Source organism: Peromyscus californicus, unplaced genomic scaffold, assembly GCF_007827085.1.
Source record: "Peromyscus californicus insignis strain IS unplaced genomic scaffold, ASM782708v3 Scaffold_3__1_contigs__length_106647218, whole genome shotgun sequence".
In the NCBI taxonomy this organism is placed as follows: domain Eukaryota; kingdom Metazoa; phylum Chordata; class Mammalia; order Rodentia; family Cricetidae; genus Peromyscus; species Peromyscus californicus.
This window is the reverse complement of record NW_026294551.1, coordinates 51,349,353-51,363,292: the sequence shown is the minus strand read 5'-3', so window position 1 is coordinate 51,363,292 and position 13,940 is coordinate 51,349,353. Positions and strand designations below refer to the sequence as shown.

Below are 13,940 nucleotides of genomic sequence, written 5' to 3'. Positions count from 1 at the left end.
ATAACTGTCCACAGTAGAGTGTTTCTCCTTTCATTCTTTCTTTTCTTTTCACCCTTCAACACCTGGATAACATCTGTCTAAGCTGGACAACATACTGGCTGTGGGCGCTGAGATATTCTGAAAAGCGCAGTGCAAAGAATGTGAGATTTAGACTAGAAGGATCTAGTTCAAGTCTTCACTTGTCTAATTAATAATAATGCTGTACAATGTTCATTCACACTTTAGATATTTATTAATGTTTTACTCTGTGCCATGTCTGTTCTAGTGGTTGAGAATAAAGAGTGAGTTCACAGGCTCAGCTCTGTCCTCATTCAGTCTATGGGATGATCCCATAGCTCCACTGTGCTTCAGCTTTCCCATCTGTAATTGGGGGCCGTGATCTCTACTGCAAGAGGCCATGGAGTACTGGGGAGATTATAGACATTGGAGCCAATGTCTGCTCCTGACTGATCACATTGGCCCCCACCATTGCAGTCCTGACGACATCATTCTGTAAGTCCTGAGATTGTGGGTCTGAAGGGATCATCTTGGGATGCTTAGGGTTCATGTTTCATGACATAGACTTGGACCCCTCTCCCCAGGCCTTCCAGATATCATTGGTAACAACAAGCCTTGTTTGTGACTACTTTTGGATGTCTTTAGTTCACACTGAAACTCAGTTGACAGTATGGCACTAAGGGGACAAGGGTCTAATAAGGCACTAAGGGTTTAGAGTCATGGGGGCAGGCCCCTTATTAGCTGACCAATACTTTTCTTCTAGGAATGGGCAAGCTGTTGTGGGAAGGGCTTCCCTCTCTCTCCTGCAGGCAGCCTCTCGCCTGTATACTTTTTTTTTCTTAAGGAGAGTAGTTGTAGTCTCTATTTTTGGACTTCAAACTCCAGAAGTATAATTAAATATACAGGTTCTAAAAAAAACAAACAAAAAACCAACCAACTAAACACACAAACAAAAAGGCCACTAAGCATGGTTGTATAGTCCTGTAATTCATCACTGAGAAAATAGGCAAGAGAATCAGGAGTTCAGGGCCAGCTTTTCCATACGATGAGTTTGGAAACATCCTGGGCTGCAATCAGTCAGTCAAACAGTCAGTCAGTCAATCAATCAATCAATCAATCAAACAAGAACAACAAAAGTTACCCAGTCTCTGTTTCCTGTCCTGGCAATGGACAACAACTAACACACTTGCTCTTGATGTCACATGCCCCACTGTTCATACAGCACACTTCGCTGGCTTCCTCCCTCTTGCCCTACTCCCCCTTCCTCCAACCAGTGCATCTGAAGAGTCCTCTCTCCATGTGGACCTGACCACAAATCTCATCTCAGCATCTTCTTTGGAAGGAACTGAAGATAAGACAGATAGGAGGATGCCCCATGGACCAGAATCCAATCCTCAGCACCTGCTAGTTTCCCAAAGTATAAGGCAGCTACCTGTCCTGCCTTGGCCAAAGTACTGGAGAAAATTTAGTGAGAGCATATTATCACACAATTAGCCCTTGAGAGCCTGGCTTTCAGGGGTCAACTTCCCTTGAAATCTGGATCTACAGATCTGCTAACACTGTCTTCTGTAGGACAACATCTAACATCTCCTGAGTGTAGCATGCTGATCACTCATGTCTATGGGCAAAGTCTGCCTTACTCAGGCCATGTCTTCCCAAGGTGCAAAGAAAGGGCTCAGCTCTTCCTTGGCTGTGCTCTCCAAGACCTCTCATCTGGGATGTATCTGTTACCATGCACACATCTAAGTCCTCTTCAGTTTTGTCATACTCTAAAAGCATCTGGGGCAGCAAGTTAATGAGTTTGACAAGAAAGCATGGGGACTAGAATTTGTTTCCCAAGATCCCCTGTACATGATGCATTTGCATTTTGGCCCCTGTTATTCCAGGCTCAGAAAGTTGAGTCAAGGGATCATCCATAGAGCAAGGTGTCCAGCTAGACAAGCTCTGGGCGTGGATGAGGGGCTCTGTCTCAATGAATATGGGAGAGCAACCAAGGAAGATTCCAGATATCAATTTAGGTGCTCACAAGCACAAATTACAACCCCCCACATATGTATGCCCAAACACATGCAAAGATGCACACACACATGTATTCAAAACACACATATACATGTAGGAAGAAGAAAAGGCCAATAAAAATCCACATAAAACTGATAGAATGGAAAATATTCTACTTAGTGAACCATGCAACATTTTTCCCTGTTATTTGTGGATCATATAACATATAATCATATATTATGTGTATGATACTTATATTTAGATTTGTATGTTTAATTTGTCATTTTTAAAGTTTCTTTTAAGTTACATTTTGAGAATTAACTACATCCATACCATATTTACATCATTTCCACCCTTCTTAGTCTCCCCTCCAATTCCTCCTGTGTCCCCTTCTTTCCTCTCAAATTCTCCTTTTCTTCTTTAATGATTGCTACATCCATCCATCCATCCATACACACATACATACATACATACACACATGCATGCACATACACATTCTGCCGAGTCTATTCCACGTTGCTGTTGTGTATTTAATGTTGACCACTTGGGACTGGATAACCTACAAGGGACTCATCTCTGGAGAAGACTGAGTCTCTCTTTCTCAGCATCCATTAATTACCTGCATCAAAGAAATTAAAATATTTAGGAATAAGCCTAACTAATAGGTTAAAAACTTCTACAATTAAAACTTCAAATCCCTGAAGAAAGAAATTGAGGAAGACACTAGAAAATGGAAAGAACTCCCATGCTTGTAGATTGGCAGAATATTGTGAAAAATGAGCATTTTGCCAAAAGCAACTTACATATTCAATGCAATCCCAATCAAAATGCCTACAACATCTGCTAAAAATTTTTAAACGTTTTTCCTTTTTAAGAAAGATTATTATTTTATTTATTTATTTATTTATTATGTATACAGTGTTCTGTCTGCATGTATGCCTGTATGCCAGAAGAGGGCACCAGATCTCATTACAGATGGTTGTGAGCCACCATGTGGTTGCTGGGAATTGAACTCAGGACCTCTGGAAGAACAGCCAGTGCTCTTAACCTCTGAGCCATCTCTCCAGCCCAAGAAAGATTATTTTATTTCATGTGTAGGAGTATTTTGTCTGCATGTATGTATGTGTACCATGTTTGTGCCGGGAGCCCAGGAGGTCACAAGAGAACAATGATTCTGAAACTTAAGTTACAGATGGTTCTGAGTCACTGTGTGGGTGCTGGGAACTAAACCTGGGTCCTCAGCAAGAATAAGAAGTGCTCTTAACCACAGAGCAATTTCTTTAGTCTCTGCACCCAACACATTTTTTCTCCTGTTTTTGCTTTTGTTTATTCAATAGAGTCTCTCTCTGTATCACTGGCTGTCAAGAAAGTCACTATGTAGATAGAACAGGCTGGCATTGAACTCTCAGAGATCTGCCTCCTGAGTAGTGGGATTACACACGTGTGTCACCATGCCCTCTTCACCACAACACTCTTCACAGAAATAGAAAAAAAAATCCTAAAATTCATATAGAGCCTCAAAAACCCTAGACAGCCAGAAGAATCCTGAGCAAAACAATGCTGGAGGGATTACCATTCCAGGTTTCAAGATTTATTACAGAGCTATAAATAAAATCACAAATTTGGCAGGTAAATGGATATAACTAGAAAATATTATATTAAGTGTGGTTACCCAGACCTAGGAAGACACACTCATGTTCTCTCTCACTTGTGGTTCCTAGCTCCAAATCTTCAGATGTTATTACATAGCCTTGAGTCACTGCAGAAACCAGGGAAGGGAAAAGGAACCATGGGGTGGGAAGGAGCTCTAGAGAGGGGAATAGAATGATACAGGTTCTATGAAAAGGGAAATTGGAAAAATGAAGTTAAGGGCTTTAATTGGAGAGAGGGAAGGAGGACAATATAGAAATAGAAGGAGGGATAAACAACACTAAGGATATTATTTAGGGAATTACATTGTTTCATATGTACTTAAATTACATATATTACTTCTAAGTGCACGTGTATACACACCTATGCACACACATATGCACACACACATTAATGAAGATATTCCATTTGGGATGACATTGCTTCCACAAAAGCCATAGACTATCTAACATAAACTCTAGAAACAGGCATGAGAAGCCTTCTTTTGAGTTGTTAGTCTAGGGAGTAGAAGAAACTGGCTGAAGCTGAGACAGGAGCCTACCCTCTTCTTGGGGTCCAGCCCAAGAGAATAGACCTTGGAACTTCAGGGCCTGCATAATCTCTGAGATTTTCAGTTCCCACTCGTGTTTTGAGTTGAACTCTGAATGCCAGTTACACTAGGCTCATTGGTGACCCCATGGGTTCCAGGTTCCTTGTGTCAAATGCAGTTTCAGCACCGCAGAGCCCGGAGGGATCATTTCTAGCCTGTGACTCTTAGCACTCCACCATGGCCCCTCTGCCTTTCCACTTAAGTCCCCTATCCCAAGTCCCCATACAGGTGGAGGCTCACCCATGAAGAAACATCATCTATGTGGACTTGAAGTCCCACCCACAGCCCTCAGCTCAGCTTGTCTTTGCTTCTGAATCCAGACTCCTCAGGTTCCAATTTAAAAAGTTTCCCCTTTAAGATCTGTAAGTGTCTCCAAGTCTCATGGTCTGAGCTCATGGTTCAAGGTTTCTGTCCAGCTAAGGGATGTATGTTGGGTGTGTTTGTGGATCTGGGAAATGAAGAAGAATGTGCAATGGGAAGGATACAGTGATTGTGTTTGTCAGAGAGGCAGCCGTAGAAGCCAAACAAGCAAGGGTGTGGTCCTTCCTGCTCACCCTCATACCCTTCTCTGTAGTCTCATGGGGAGAAAGACACTGTCACAAGTGCTGCTGGGAAATGGTCCTGCTCTGGGACCATGAAGTCCACACAGCTGTCCTGGTTCTACACTAGTCCTCTGTGGGAGTCTGTATTCCTTTCTGAGCCTCAGCTCCCTCATGTGGGGCTCTGAGCCTCTGTCCCACAAGGTTATGAAATATAATAAGAGCATCAGCAAGCACATGGGCTTGTATTTATAATTACTGAACATTTATTGAATAATATATTGTTTAATATTCAATGTGGATTATCACTTTACTTGCACAGTCTAGGGAGACAACTGTTTACCTTCCCATTTTCCAGATGGAGACTTCAAGGAGGGTTGTAGTCTGCCTCTGCCCAGCTCCAAGTCTGGGCTTATAACTTCAGTGTCACTAAGTACTTCTCTTGGGAGTTGGCTTGATCCCTGTGTCAGCCTCCTCAGAGCCCTTTTGAATGCCTGCCTCTCCTCACTACAGCTTCTGACTGCTTTTCACAGGGGCTATGAGGACCACATGAGAGCCTGAAATGCATAGGTGTACAAAACTGTGTGTGGCTTAGCATTCAGTTACAGCTTTTCTGAAAGCCTTCCTGTTCCAGCCTCTCCTGGGACCTGTGAACTCTTTTAACAGGTTGCCTGCCCAGGAAACCTGTCAGGAGGGCTCAGTGGTAATGAAGGGGTCACTGTAGTGGTGGGTTGGGGTCTTTGGTGTACTTACTTTGCATTAAGTCCTCCTCTGACAGAGAAAAAGGCTGCTGCATCTCTAGGTCTGTTTCCAGGTGTGGTGGGAGGGGTCCAAGAGCTTTTGACCCTTATGCTGAGCTTCCTCTTTGGCACTAGCCTCTTGGGACTGAGCTGCTCCTGTGTTGATAGGGCCCCCGGATCATGCCTGACTGTGCAGCGCTTGTCCATACAGCTTCATGTTTCCCTTCTCTTGTTGCTCCAAGCAGGAGGCCAGTGAATTCTTGTCTCTGTCAGCCATTTCTGTGCTGGGAAAAGGTGTTTGATTGGAACTGATAGAGGAGAGCTGGAAATAAAAGAAAGAGTAGAGTAGCCTTTACTGGGACAATTGTCCTCTGGTCAGGACATCTGAAGGACTCCAGTCTCTCCTGGGGATGGAGACTGTGTGTCCAGGTGCAGGGCTTGGGCTTTATAGGGCAGAAGAGGGAACTCTGGGAGGAAAGTTTATCAGTGGATATGTTCTCTGTAGTTTCATGAATGATGTCAGTGGGTGTTCTCCTTACTGCGCTGACTTTCCTGTCAGGCAGGTGTGCTTATCATTATGTTGAGTTGGGAGTTCTTAGCTTGTCCAAGGTTTCTTCTTTAGGTTATTAAGATCATTTATCTGACCCTGAGGACAGAGAAAAAGAAGGGGAGGTGTATTCTCTTACTGGCTCTTTCCTGTGAGAGGAGGAGATGGAGGTGGTGGTAGGGTCTGTCCCTAGGATTTAAGGGGGTGTAGGTTGTGGAATGACTTCAGGTAACAGGAAAAGAGTTTGAAATTGATCTGCTGAAGTGGAGACACATGGCAAAGTGTGGGGAGTCAGACAGACCCAAGACTTTCCCAGAGGTCCTGATGAACAGACAAAAGGACATTAGTTCTGTCTTTGTCTAGGGGTGGACCTAGCAAGGATGGCCTGATGTTGGAGCCAGTGACTCAGAGGATGTTGTGCCTTCTGGGGACCTGACTCTTCCCCCTGGGCTGTGGTTATGAGTCCTAAGGCAGCTGTATCTGAGACATCCTGTATTCTTTCTGCTAACATTGTCTGACTTAGATCTCTTTTGACCTTGGCCACTTTCCCCTGCAAATAGTTTATATGATGTTGTACTTTTAAACAAATTTGCATGGCATAAGTCATCAGCTTAGGCAACACCTACTGGCCCAAGCTGCTACTTTCGTCTTCTTTATTTCTCATCCTCAGGCTTCCCACAAAACCCCTCACCAATGGAGTCCCTTATTCCTGCAGCTTCAGGTCAGACAGGAGAGAGGAGGGTGCAGGATAGACTATGACAGGAACAGGCACATGAAGCACACAGGGGAATCCAGCCACCTCCCTCTCACCAGAGCTGACCTGCAGATTCTCCAAACAGGGCTGGAGCCTGGGCCCTGGCTCTCAGGACGGGTCACCCATGTCTGCCACAGTATGCTTTAGTGCCGTTGGGCCAGGATTTCCTTCCCACAACTCAAATGGTTTGGTGGACTCTGTTGTTCCCACTACTCACCCTGCTCTTCTAAGAGGCTCACTGATGTGTGTCCCACGCCAAGGCTCCTCAGCTAGTCAATGTATTCTTTGAAAGTGAAAGAAACTCTGGCCCCTCCAGGAAGCTAGGCATCAGAGAGCCTGCGCAGATGCTCTTCCTCTGAGCTGTGAGAGTGGAGTTTCAACATTACTCAGCTCATTTCCTGTTGTGAAGTTTCTGCAGATGCCTGGGCTGGAGGAGGAGTCAGGCTTGAGAGCTTCAGCCAGGCCTGCAGAGGCCCTGTCTCCTGAGTGCAGGACTCATGTCTGAGCCTCACTTCACTCATCTACTAATGTGGGCCTCCCAGGTTTGCCAACAGGTCCCAGTTTAGCAAAGGCTCCTGGATCTCCCCAGGTTTGTGCTCTGGATCTCTGCACTCCTTCTCCTCTCCGTAGCCTGCCCAGCCCACAGGCTCTTCATTTCAGGAAACAGCTTTCAGGCCCCAAACCCTGGGTCTTTCTCGCTTCTGGACTCTCCTTAATCTCAAATCTGGTATTTGATTTTCATTAACATCATCTTTTTTCTGCAGGTGTGTGGTGTGTGTGCATGTTAATGTGCATGTGGAGTCACATGTGTATGACTTGAGAGCTTATGGATTTGGCTAGTCTAACTAGTCATCCAGCTGGGAGTACTTCCTGTTTCCTCCTCTTGAGCTCTGGGATGACAAGCCTGTAGCCATCCCAGCATGCATTAGTGAGGATGCTGGGATCAGAGCAAATGTCCTCGTGCTTGCATAGCAGGTGGTTTATCCACTGATCCATCTCCCCAGCCCTGACACTGTTTTTTAAACAGATCTGTAATCTGACTCTTCTCACTGTGCCCAGGAGACTGCTGGTCCAGCCAGCATCCTGGGTCTGTGCTCCAGCTTCCTAACTCTCCTGCTGATGCTTCATGGTCTATTCTCAGTCTTGAGGCCAGAGCCACAATCTAATACGTAAGTTAGTTTAAGTCACCTCTTAGTCAAACCTTCCTATCCCTTCTGTCTCACTGTGAGGGAAATACTGGTTCCTGTCAGTGGTCCCGAGCTCTACATGACCTTCTCCATCCCACCCTGCCCTTTTCTGACATTAGATCCCACTTCATGCTCCTCACTCACTCTGCTGTGGGTTATCTGCTCTACCTTTCTATTCCTTGAACACACCAGGAACTTGCTCACCTCACGACCTTTGAACTGGCTTCTCTATTCTTTTGTAATGATTTCCCACTAGTAAGAAGATTGCTCCCTGCTTTCTGAAGTAGTGCTGCCCTTCCAGAATTATCCTCCTTTATTCTTCTGCTTGACACTTGTTGCCACCCAACAGCACAGGCTTGCTTTCTTTCTGTCACTTCTACCTACAAAGAGCATGGAATCTCTGGAATACATGATGAACCATGTTTGTTGATCATTATTTCCCTGGGCCCAAGTTAGTGCCTGACCCACAATATCAGCACAGAGGTGTTCAAAGTCTTTGGGACCTCTTTATTTCTTAATATGAATATTTGTTTAGTGGTATGTGCATGCTGTATGTGTATATGGATGTGGTGTGTGTATATGTGTGTTTGTGTATGCACATGTCATGGATCACATGTGCTAGTCATAGGACAACATTCAGGAGTCAGTTCTCTCCTTCCACTATGTGTAACTTTGTGACTCAATTCTGGACACCAGGCTTGGTGGTAGCTGCCTATTGTGTGACTTTCTTCCTGGGAAAATATGATTGATCCAGGAGGGCCACACCCATTATGGGCAGTGCCACTCCAGGACAGGTAGTCCCAAGCTATGTAAGAAAGCAGGCTGAGTAAACTCTGGAGAGCAAGCCACTGAGCAGCACTCTCCATGACCTCTGCTGCAATGTTCTGGTAAATAGTTTCAGATACCATATATTTTGATCATTGAGACTACTACAACTCCCTCACACAATGATTGAGAATTCTTCTCAGCAGCATTTGCCTTTTGTGTTTTACGAACAGTCATTTTGGCTGTGCTGAGACCCTGTGGTGGTTTGACTGAGTATGGCCTCCATAGGCTTATATATTTGAATGTTTGTCCCCAGTTAGTGGAACTCTTTGTAAAGGATTTGAAGTGTGTCCTTTTTGGAGGAGGTGTGTCACTAGGGGTGGGCTTTGAAGATTCAAAAGCCCACACAGCCCTCACTCTGCCTTGTGCTCATGTATCAGTATGTAAGCTCTCAGCTACTCCTTCAGCACCATGCCTGCCTGCTTGCTGCCATGCTTCTAGCCATGATGGCCATGGACTCCATCCATGAGTTCCAAATACATCATTTAAATTTCATGTGGTCCCATTTGTCAATTTGTTCCATTGTGTCTTGATGAGTAGAGTCCTCTTCAGAGAGGCCTTAGCTCTGCCTGCATTAGGAAGTGTTTTCCCCACTTTGCCTCTTGTAGATCCAGGGTTTCAAGTCTTGTGTTAATGTCTTTGGTGCATTTGGAGTTGAGTGCTCTGCAGGGTGAGAGGAGAGGATCATTCTTCTACATGCAGGTATCCAGTTTTTCAGCACCACTTGTTAGCAAGGCTTTCTCTTTGCCAATGAATAAATACCTTTGTCACCAATGAGTGTTTTTTTTTCATTTTATTTTACTTTAGAAAAACAAAACTTTTATTTTCTATCATCTAAAACATTTTCCATTTAGAACATTCTTGTTCAATAGATTATTTTAAGCTCGAACATATGTGATAAGTTTTTCAAGAAATACATTACAATAATTTCAAGTTGTGTTATTATAGTATGAAAACACTGCCATGATACATGATTACTATAAAACAACATGGTTGGCTTTATAAATCTTAGTCTGTTTTGATAAGGTGTGGTCCCAGATTTTGAAAACTACACACTTCCTAGATGTACTTTGTAGAATCATCTCTAACATCTCTTGAACTGTTTAAACTTAAGACAAGAAAAGAAACAATAAAATTAAATTTCTTGAGTTTAAATAACCTGATAATATGTTTTAAATAGTATTTCATTATATACATTTTCACACTTAGTTTGTATCTGCGTCTAGTGTATAGTCTCACCTGTGTATGCTCAAATATTTGTTGATCAACTGTTGTATGACTTTTCTGGGGAGATGTAAAATTAATATCTGCCCCTAACTTCTGACCATCCCACTGTCCAAAGAATGACTTATTAAGCTCATCTTTATGAATAGAAATAAATTTATTCAAGATTACTAATGGAGCAATGGAAGACCACAGACATTTGCATGGATCCCTCCCCTGAAGTTGCCCCACCTTCTCTTACTTTTTTTAGTATTTTTTTTAATAATTAACTTAATTTCACATATCAGCCACGGATTCCCTCATCCTCTCTCCTCCCACCCACAGCCCCCCCCAATCCACCTCCCACTCCCACCTCCTCTAAGGCAAGGTCTCCCCTGGGGAGTCAGCCCAGCCTGGCAGACTCAGCCAAGGCAGGTCCAGTCCCCTCCTCCCTACACCAAGGCTGAGCCAAGTGTTTCAGCATAGGCTCCAGGCTCTGTCTGCCCCAGAATTGATGGAAACTTTCGTTCCTAGCGCCACCTAGTGTGAAGTGGCAGAGGTGACACCAGGCTCACAAGACCCTTCCCAGGGTCTCTGAAGGTTCGCTTGTTTTGCTGCAGTTAGGCATGTTGGGAACTGCAATCAGGCTTGCTGCAAGATGGAGGTGACGAGGATTCAGAGGGCTGGATCATTCACCAGCTGTGTCCAGACCAACATGGCTGCCACATCTGGAAGGAAACACTGCACACTTAAGTAAAACACACTTCCTGCATGGCCATGGCTTTTAATGCAACCATGAACCTATGGTAGCTCCTGCCACTAGAGCTTATGGACAATTTTATAGGGTCAAGAATTGACACCGTGGTGAAAAGTGATAAAGAAATTGTTGATACATTTCTTGGATATGATGACTTTGTCAATATTGTGTTGAAGATGTCATAGTTTGAAATTACACCAGAAGGAAAAAGGATACAAAATTAGACCAGATTTTTCTAAATGGAAATAATGTAACAGTGCTGGTTCCTGAAGAAGCAAAGCTTGAAGTAACAATGAATTTCCTTGAGTTATGCTAGATTCTGGTTTCTTTTCAACTGTTAGTATTTAGATTTCATGGAGGGAAGTTTCCATTAAAGGGAAGTACTTTGAAGATATGTGTCAGGTCCAAAGGAAACTCTAGTCTCCAAATTTCTAGTGCCCTTTTTTCTCTCACCGGGCCATTCTTCATCATTGTCATAAGGGACAAAAGGCTATCTGTGGTGCTTATGGGCATACCAAAGCACATGCTGGCCTCCAGGTTCACCCAGTACCTGTGGTTCTTCTCAGGTCTTCTCATCCTGGCCCCTAGCCTACACTTCTCAAGGATTCATGAGTTTCCCTTCCCCAGCTCCTCATTCCTGCACAGCCCTGTCCTTTGGGTCCTGCGCTTTCTTTTTGCCCTCTCTTTTGTCTTCCCCCTTTGGCCCTCCTCTCTTGCTTTCCCTGAGTCCTCTCATGATCAATTCCAGTCTGTTGACCATGTTTAGTCTGCAACTTTCTCTCCATGCTATGGACTCTTCCAGATGTCCCTGGCTGTTCTCTTCCTTATATCTCCAATAAAACTTTCCCCTCAACCATACCTTGGAGTGGTCCTGTGCTTACTTTGTATAATATACACCCAATTTTCTGAGCTAATCATAATTATTTTGGGGGAAAAAGCTAATCATTAATTATTTTTGAGGAAAAAATCATTTTTGCCTAAAAAAAAGTATTTGTGGCTTAAAAAAAAAAGGAGGGATGTAGGTAGGCAGGCAGGCCTCTCAGGCAGCAGCCTAGGCTGATCAGTTCAGCTACCATCTGGGCCCAGATCCAGCACTTAGAGTCATTCCACCCCAACATCTACTCCAACTATGAGCTGTTGGAGCATGTGAATGAGCTGGTGCTGCTTTGGCAGAGGGCCATCTTGACGTCCACGGTCTGTACTGCCACCAGAGACCAAGTGTAGGTTCTTAACATGTGCTGATGCTGGATACCATGTGGCTGTTCGTGGTCCATGCCGTCACCATAAACCATGTGGAAGGCCATGATCCATGCTCCTGGTAACTGTGAAGGGAAATGAAGCTACTTTTGCAGTGGTACCAATGACTGCAGACTCACAGTTCAGAAAGATGGACATAGAAGGCTTCTGTGACAACCCCTATCCCCAAGCCCCCTTTAAAACAGTAACAGCCTAAAAAGGAAGCCATCAAAGAGAACTCTTAAAATTTGTAATAAGGATGCTGAAGTGTAGCTCTCCACAATTGATGGCATCTGCTGGGGGTATAAGTGGTGAAGGACTCAGTTTTCTTTAAGGGAATGGCCACTGGGAGTTTAACCATGCTCCAGTGAGTGTATGGACAACACAAATTGGACTTGTATTTTTTGCTTTATTTTCTTTCTTTCTTCTTTTTTTTTTTGGATGGGATGTCACGAGGGTGAGGGAGTGAACATGGGAGGACGGGGGATGAGTGTGATTGGGGTGCATGATGTGAAATTCCCTAATAGGCAATGAAAATATCATGTTTGAAAGCCAAAAGAAACTTATTTAAGATGTCAAGAGCCAAAGATTGTGGTTTTTAATTTTTGCAATGTGTCTCCTAGAAGACACAATGGCGCCCAACGTGGGGCAAGAGTTTCCACCTAAAAACTGAGAAAAAGATTGAGAAAAATGGAGCTAAAAACAGCTTCCTAATTGTCTCTCTCAAATGAGCAGCAGCTGCCGGTTTGAGCTACCCACCAGTCCCACAGCCACTCAGACCCAACCAAGTAAACACAGAGACTTATATTGCTTACAAACTGTATGGCCGTGGCAGGCTTCTTGCTAACTGTTCTTACAGCTTAAATTAATCCATTTCCATTAATCTATACCTTGCCACATGGCTCGTGGCTTACCAGTATCTTCACATGCTGTTTCTCATCATGGCAGCTGGCAGTGTCTCTCTGCCTCAGCCTTTCACTTCCCCGCTCTATTCTCCTCCTTGTCCTGCCTATACTTCCTGCCTGGCCACGGGCCAATCAGTGATTTATTTATTGACCAATCAGCAACACATTTGACATACAGACCATCCCACAGCACTAGATCTCTGGCCATCACTCTGGCATAGTAAATGGGATCACTGGTCTTTTTGTTGTTGTTTCTGGTTTGTTGACCCTCTGGCTTAAAATCATTTCCCCACCCTCTCTCCCAGGTTACAAGTTTAAAGATACTTTTCTGCTCTGTTCAGTCTAGTTTATTTCTGAGCTTTGACAGAGTGGGTAGCACTGCCTCCAGTCCTGGTGACAGCTACTTGCACCTGTTCTGGAAAAGTAGTTCAGCTTTGATTATGACTGTATTAAAAAAATAAGAATAGTGTCTTATGGTATAGTCTGCCATACTGTAATTAAATGACTCTCTAAATATAATACAGAAAATACTTGTGACTAAATTTGTTTTGCAAAAGGGAGGAGGAGGCAAAGATATTACTACCTTAAGTCTACAAAGCAGGTTCACTTCTAACCTTCTACTTTTATTTAAGGAATCTCTAAGATATGCAAAATTTCTACCTTGTTTCTTTCTAAGGGTGCATGTGGAATTATTGTAACCATTTTAATGTTCCATCTTGTGTGTAATATAGTATGAGGCAATCTAGATGCTTATAAGGCATCCTTGGCCACAGACATAATACTCAGCAGAGGCATTATGCATATATCTCAAGCTGACAGGCATCTCAGACAGCAATTTGCTTACATATGGAGCAACTGAGAAAAGGTCAAGCAAAATCAGGACTTGAGGTGAGTACTCAGATCTCAGTTACTGAACTATTAGGATCCCCAACTCCTGGAGTCTCTGCTCCATTCCTCCCAGAGGTCCATAATCAGGTGAGGATGGGTCTCCTTCAGGGCTCGGTAGAGTTGAT

At 43.8% G+C, this 13,940-nt stretch overlaps 1 protein-coding gene and 1 pseudogene across 2 annotated transcripts in view; one reads left to right on the top strand and one right to left on the bottom strand.

Annotated features, from left to right (window-relative positions):
• LOC128122490 (NACHT, LRR and PYD domains-containing protein 1a-like) overlaps positions 1 to 7,451 on the bottom strand; it is a 33,812-nt gene extending 26,361 nt beyond the window's left edge. Inside the window, exons 1-2 of one of the 2 annotated variants that reach the window (XM_052758110.1) lie at positions 7,032 to 7,451; positions 5,527 to 6,159 (exon numbers count right to left, since the gene is read on the bottom strand). In XM_052758110.1, coding sequence (XP_052614070.1) covers positions 5,527 to 5,569 — 43 coding nt within the window. In that variant the 5' untranslated portion in view covers positions 5,570 to 6,159; positions 7,032 to 7,451. The remainder of the gene's footprint in view (positions 1 to 5,526; positions 6,160 to 7,031) is intronic. The other variant, XM_052758109.1, reaches the window with a different exon arrangement.
• A 3,355-nt stretch (positions 7,452 to 10,806) lies between these two features.
• LOC128122570 (U6 snRNA-associated Sm-like protein LSm5) lies at positions 10,807 to 11,102 on the top strand (annotated as a pseudogene).
• The last annotated feature ends 2,838 nt before the right edge of the window (positions 11,103 to 13,940 follow it).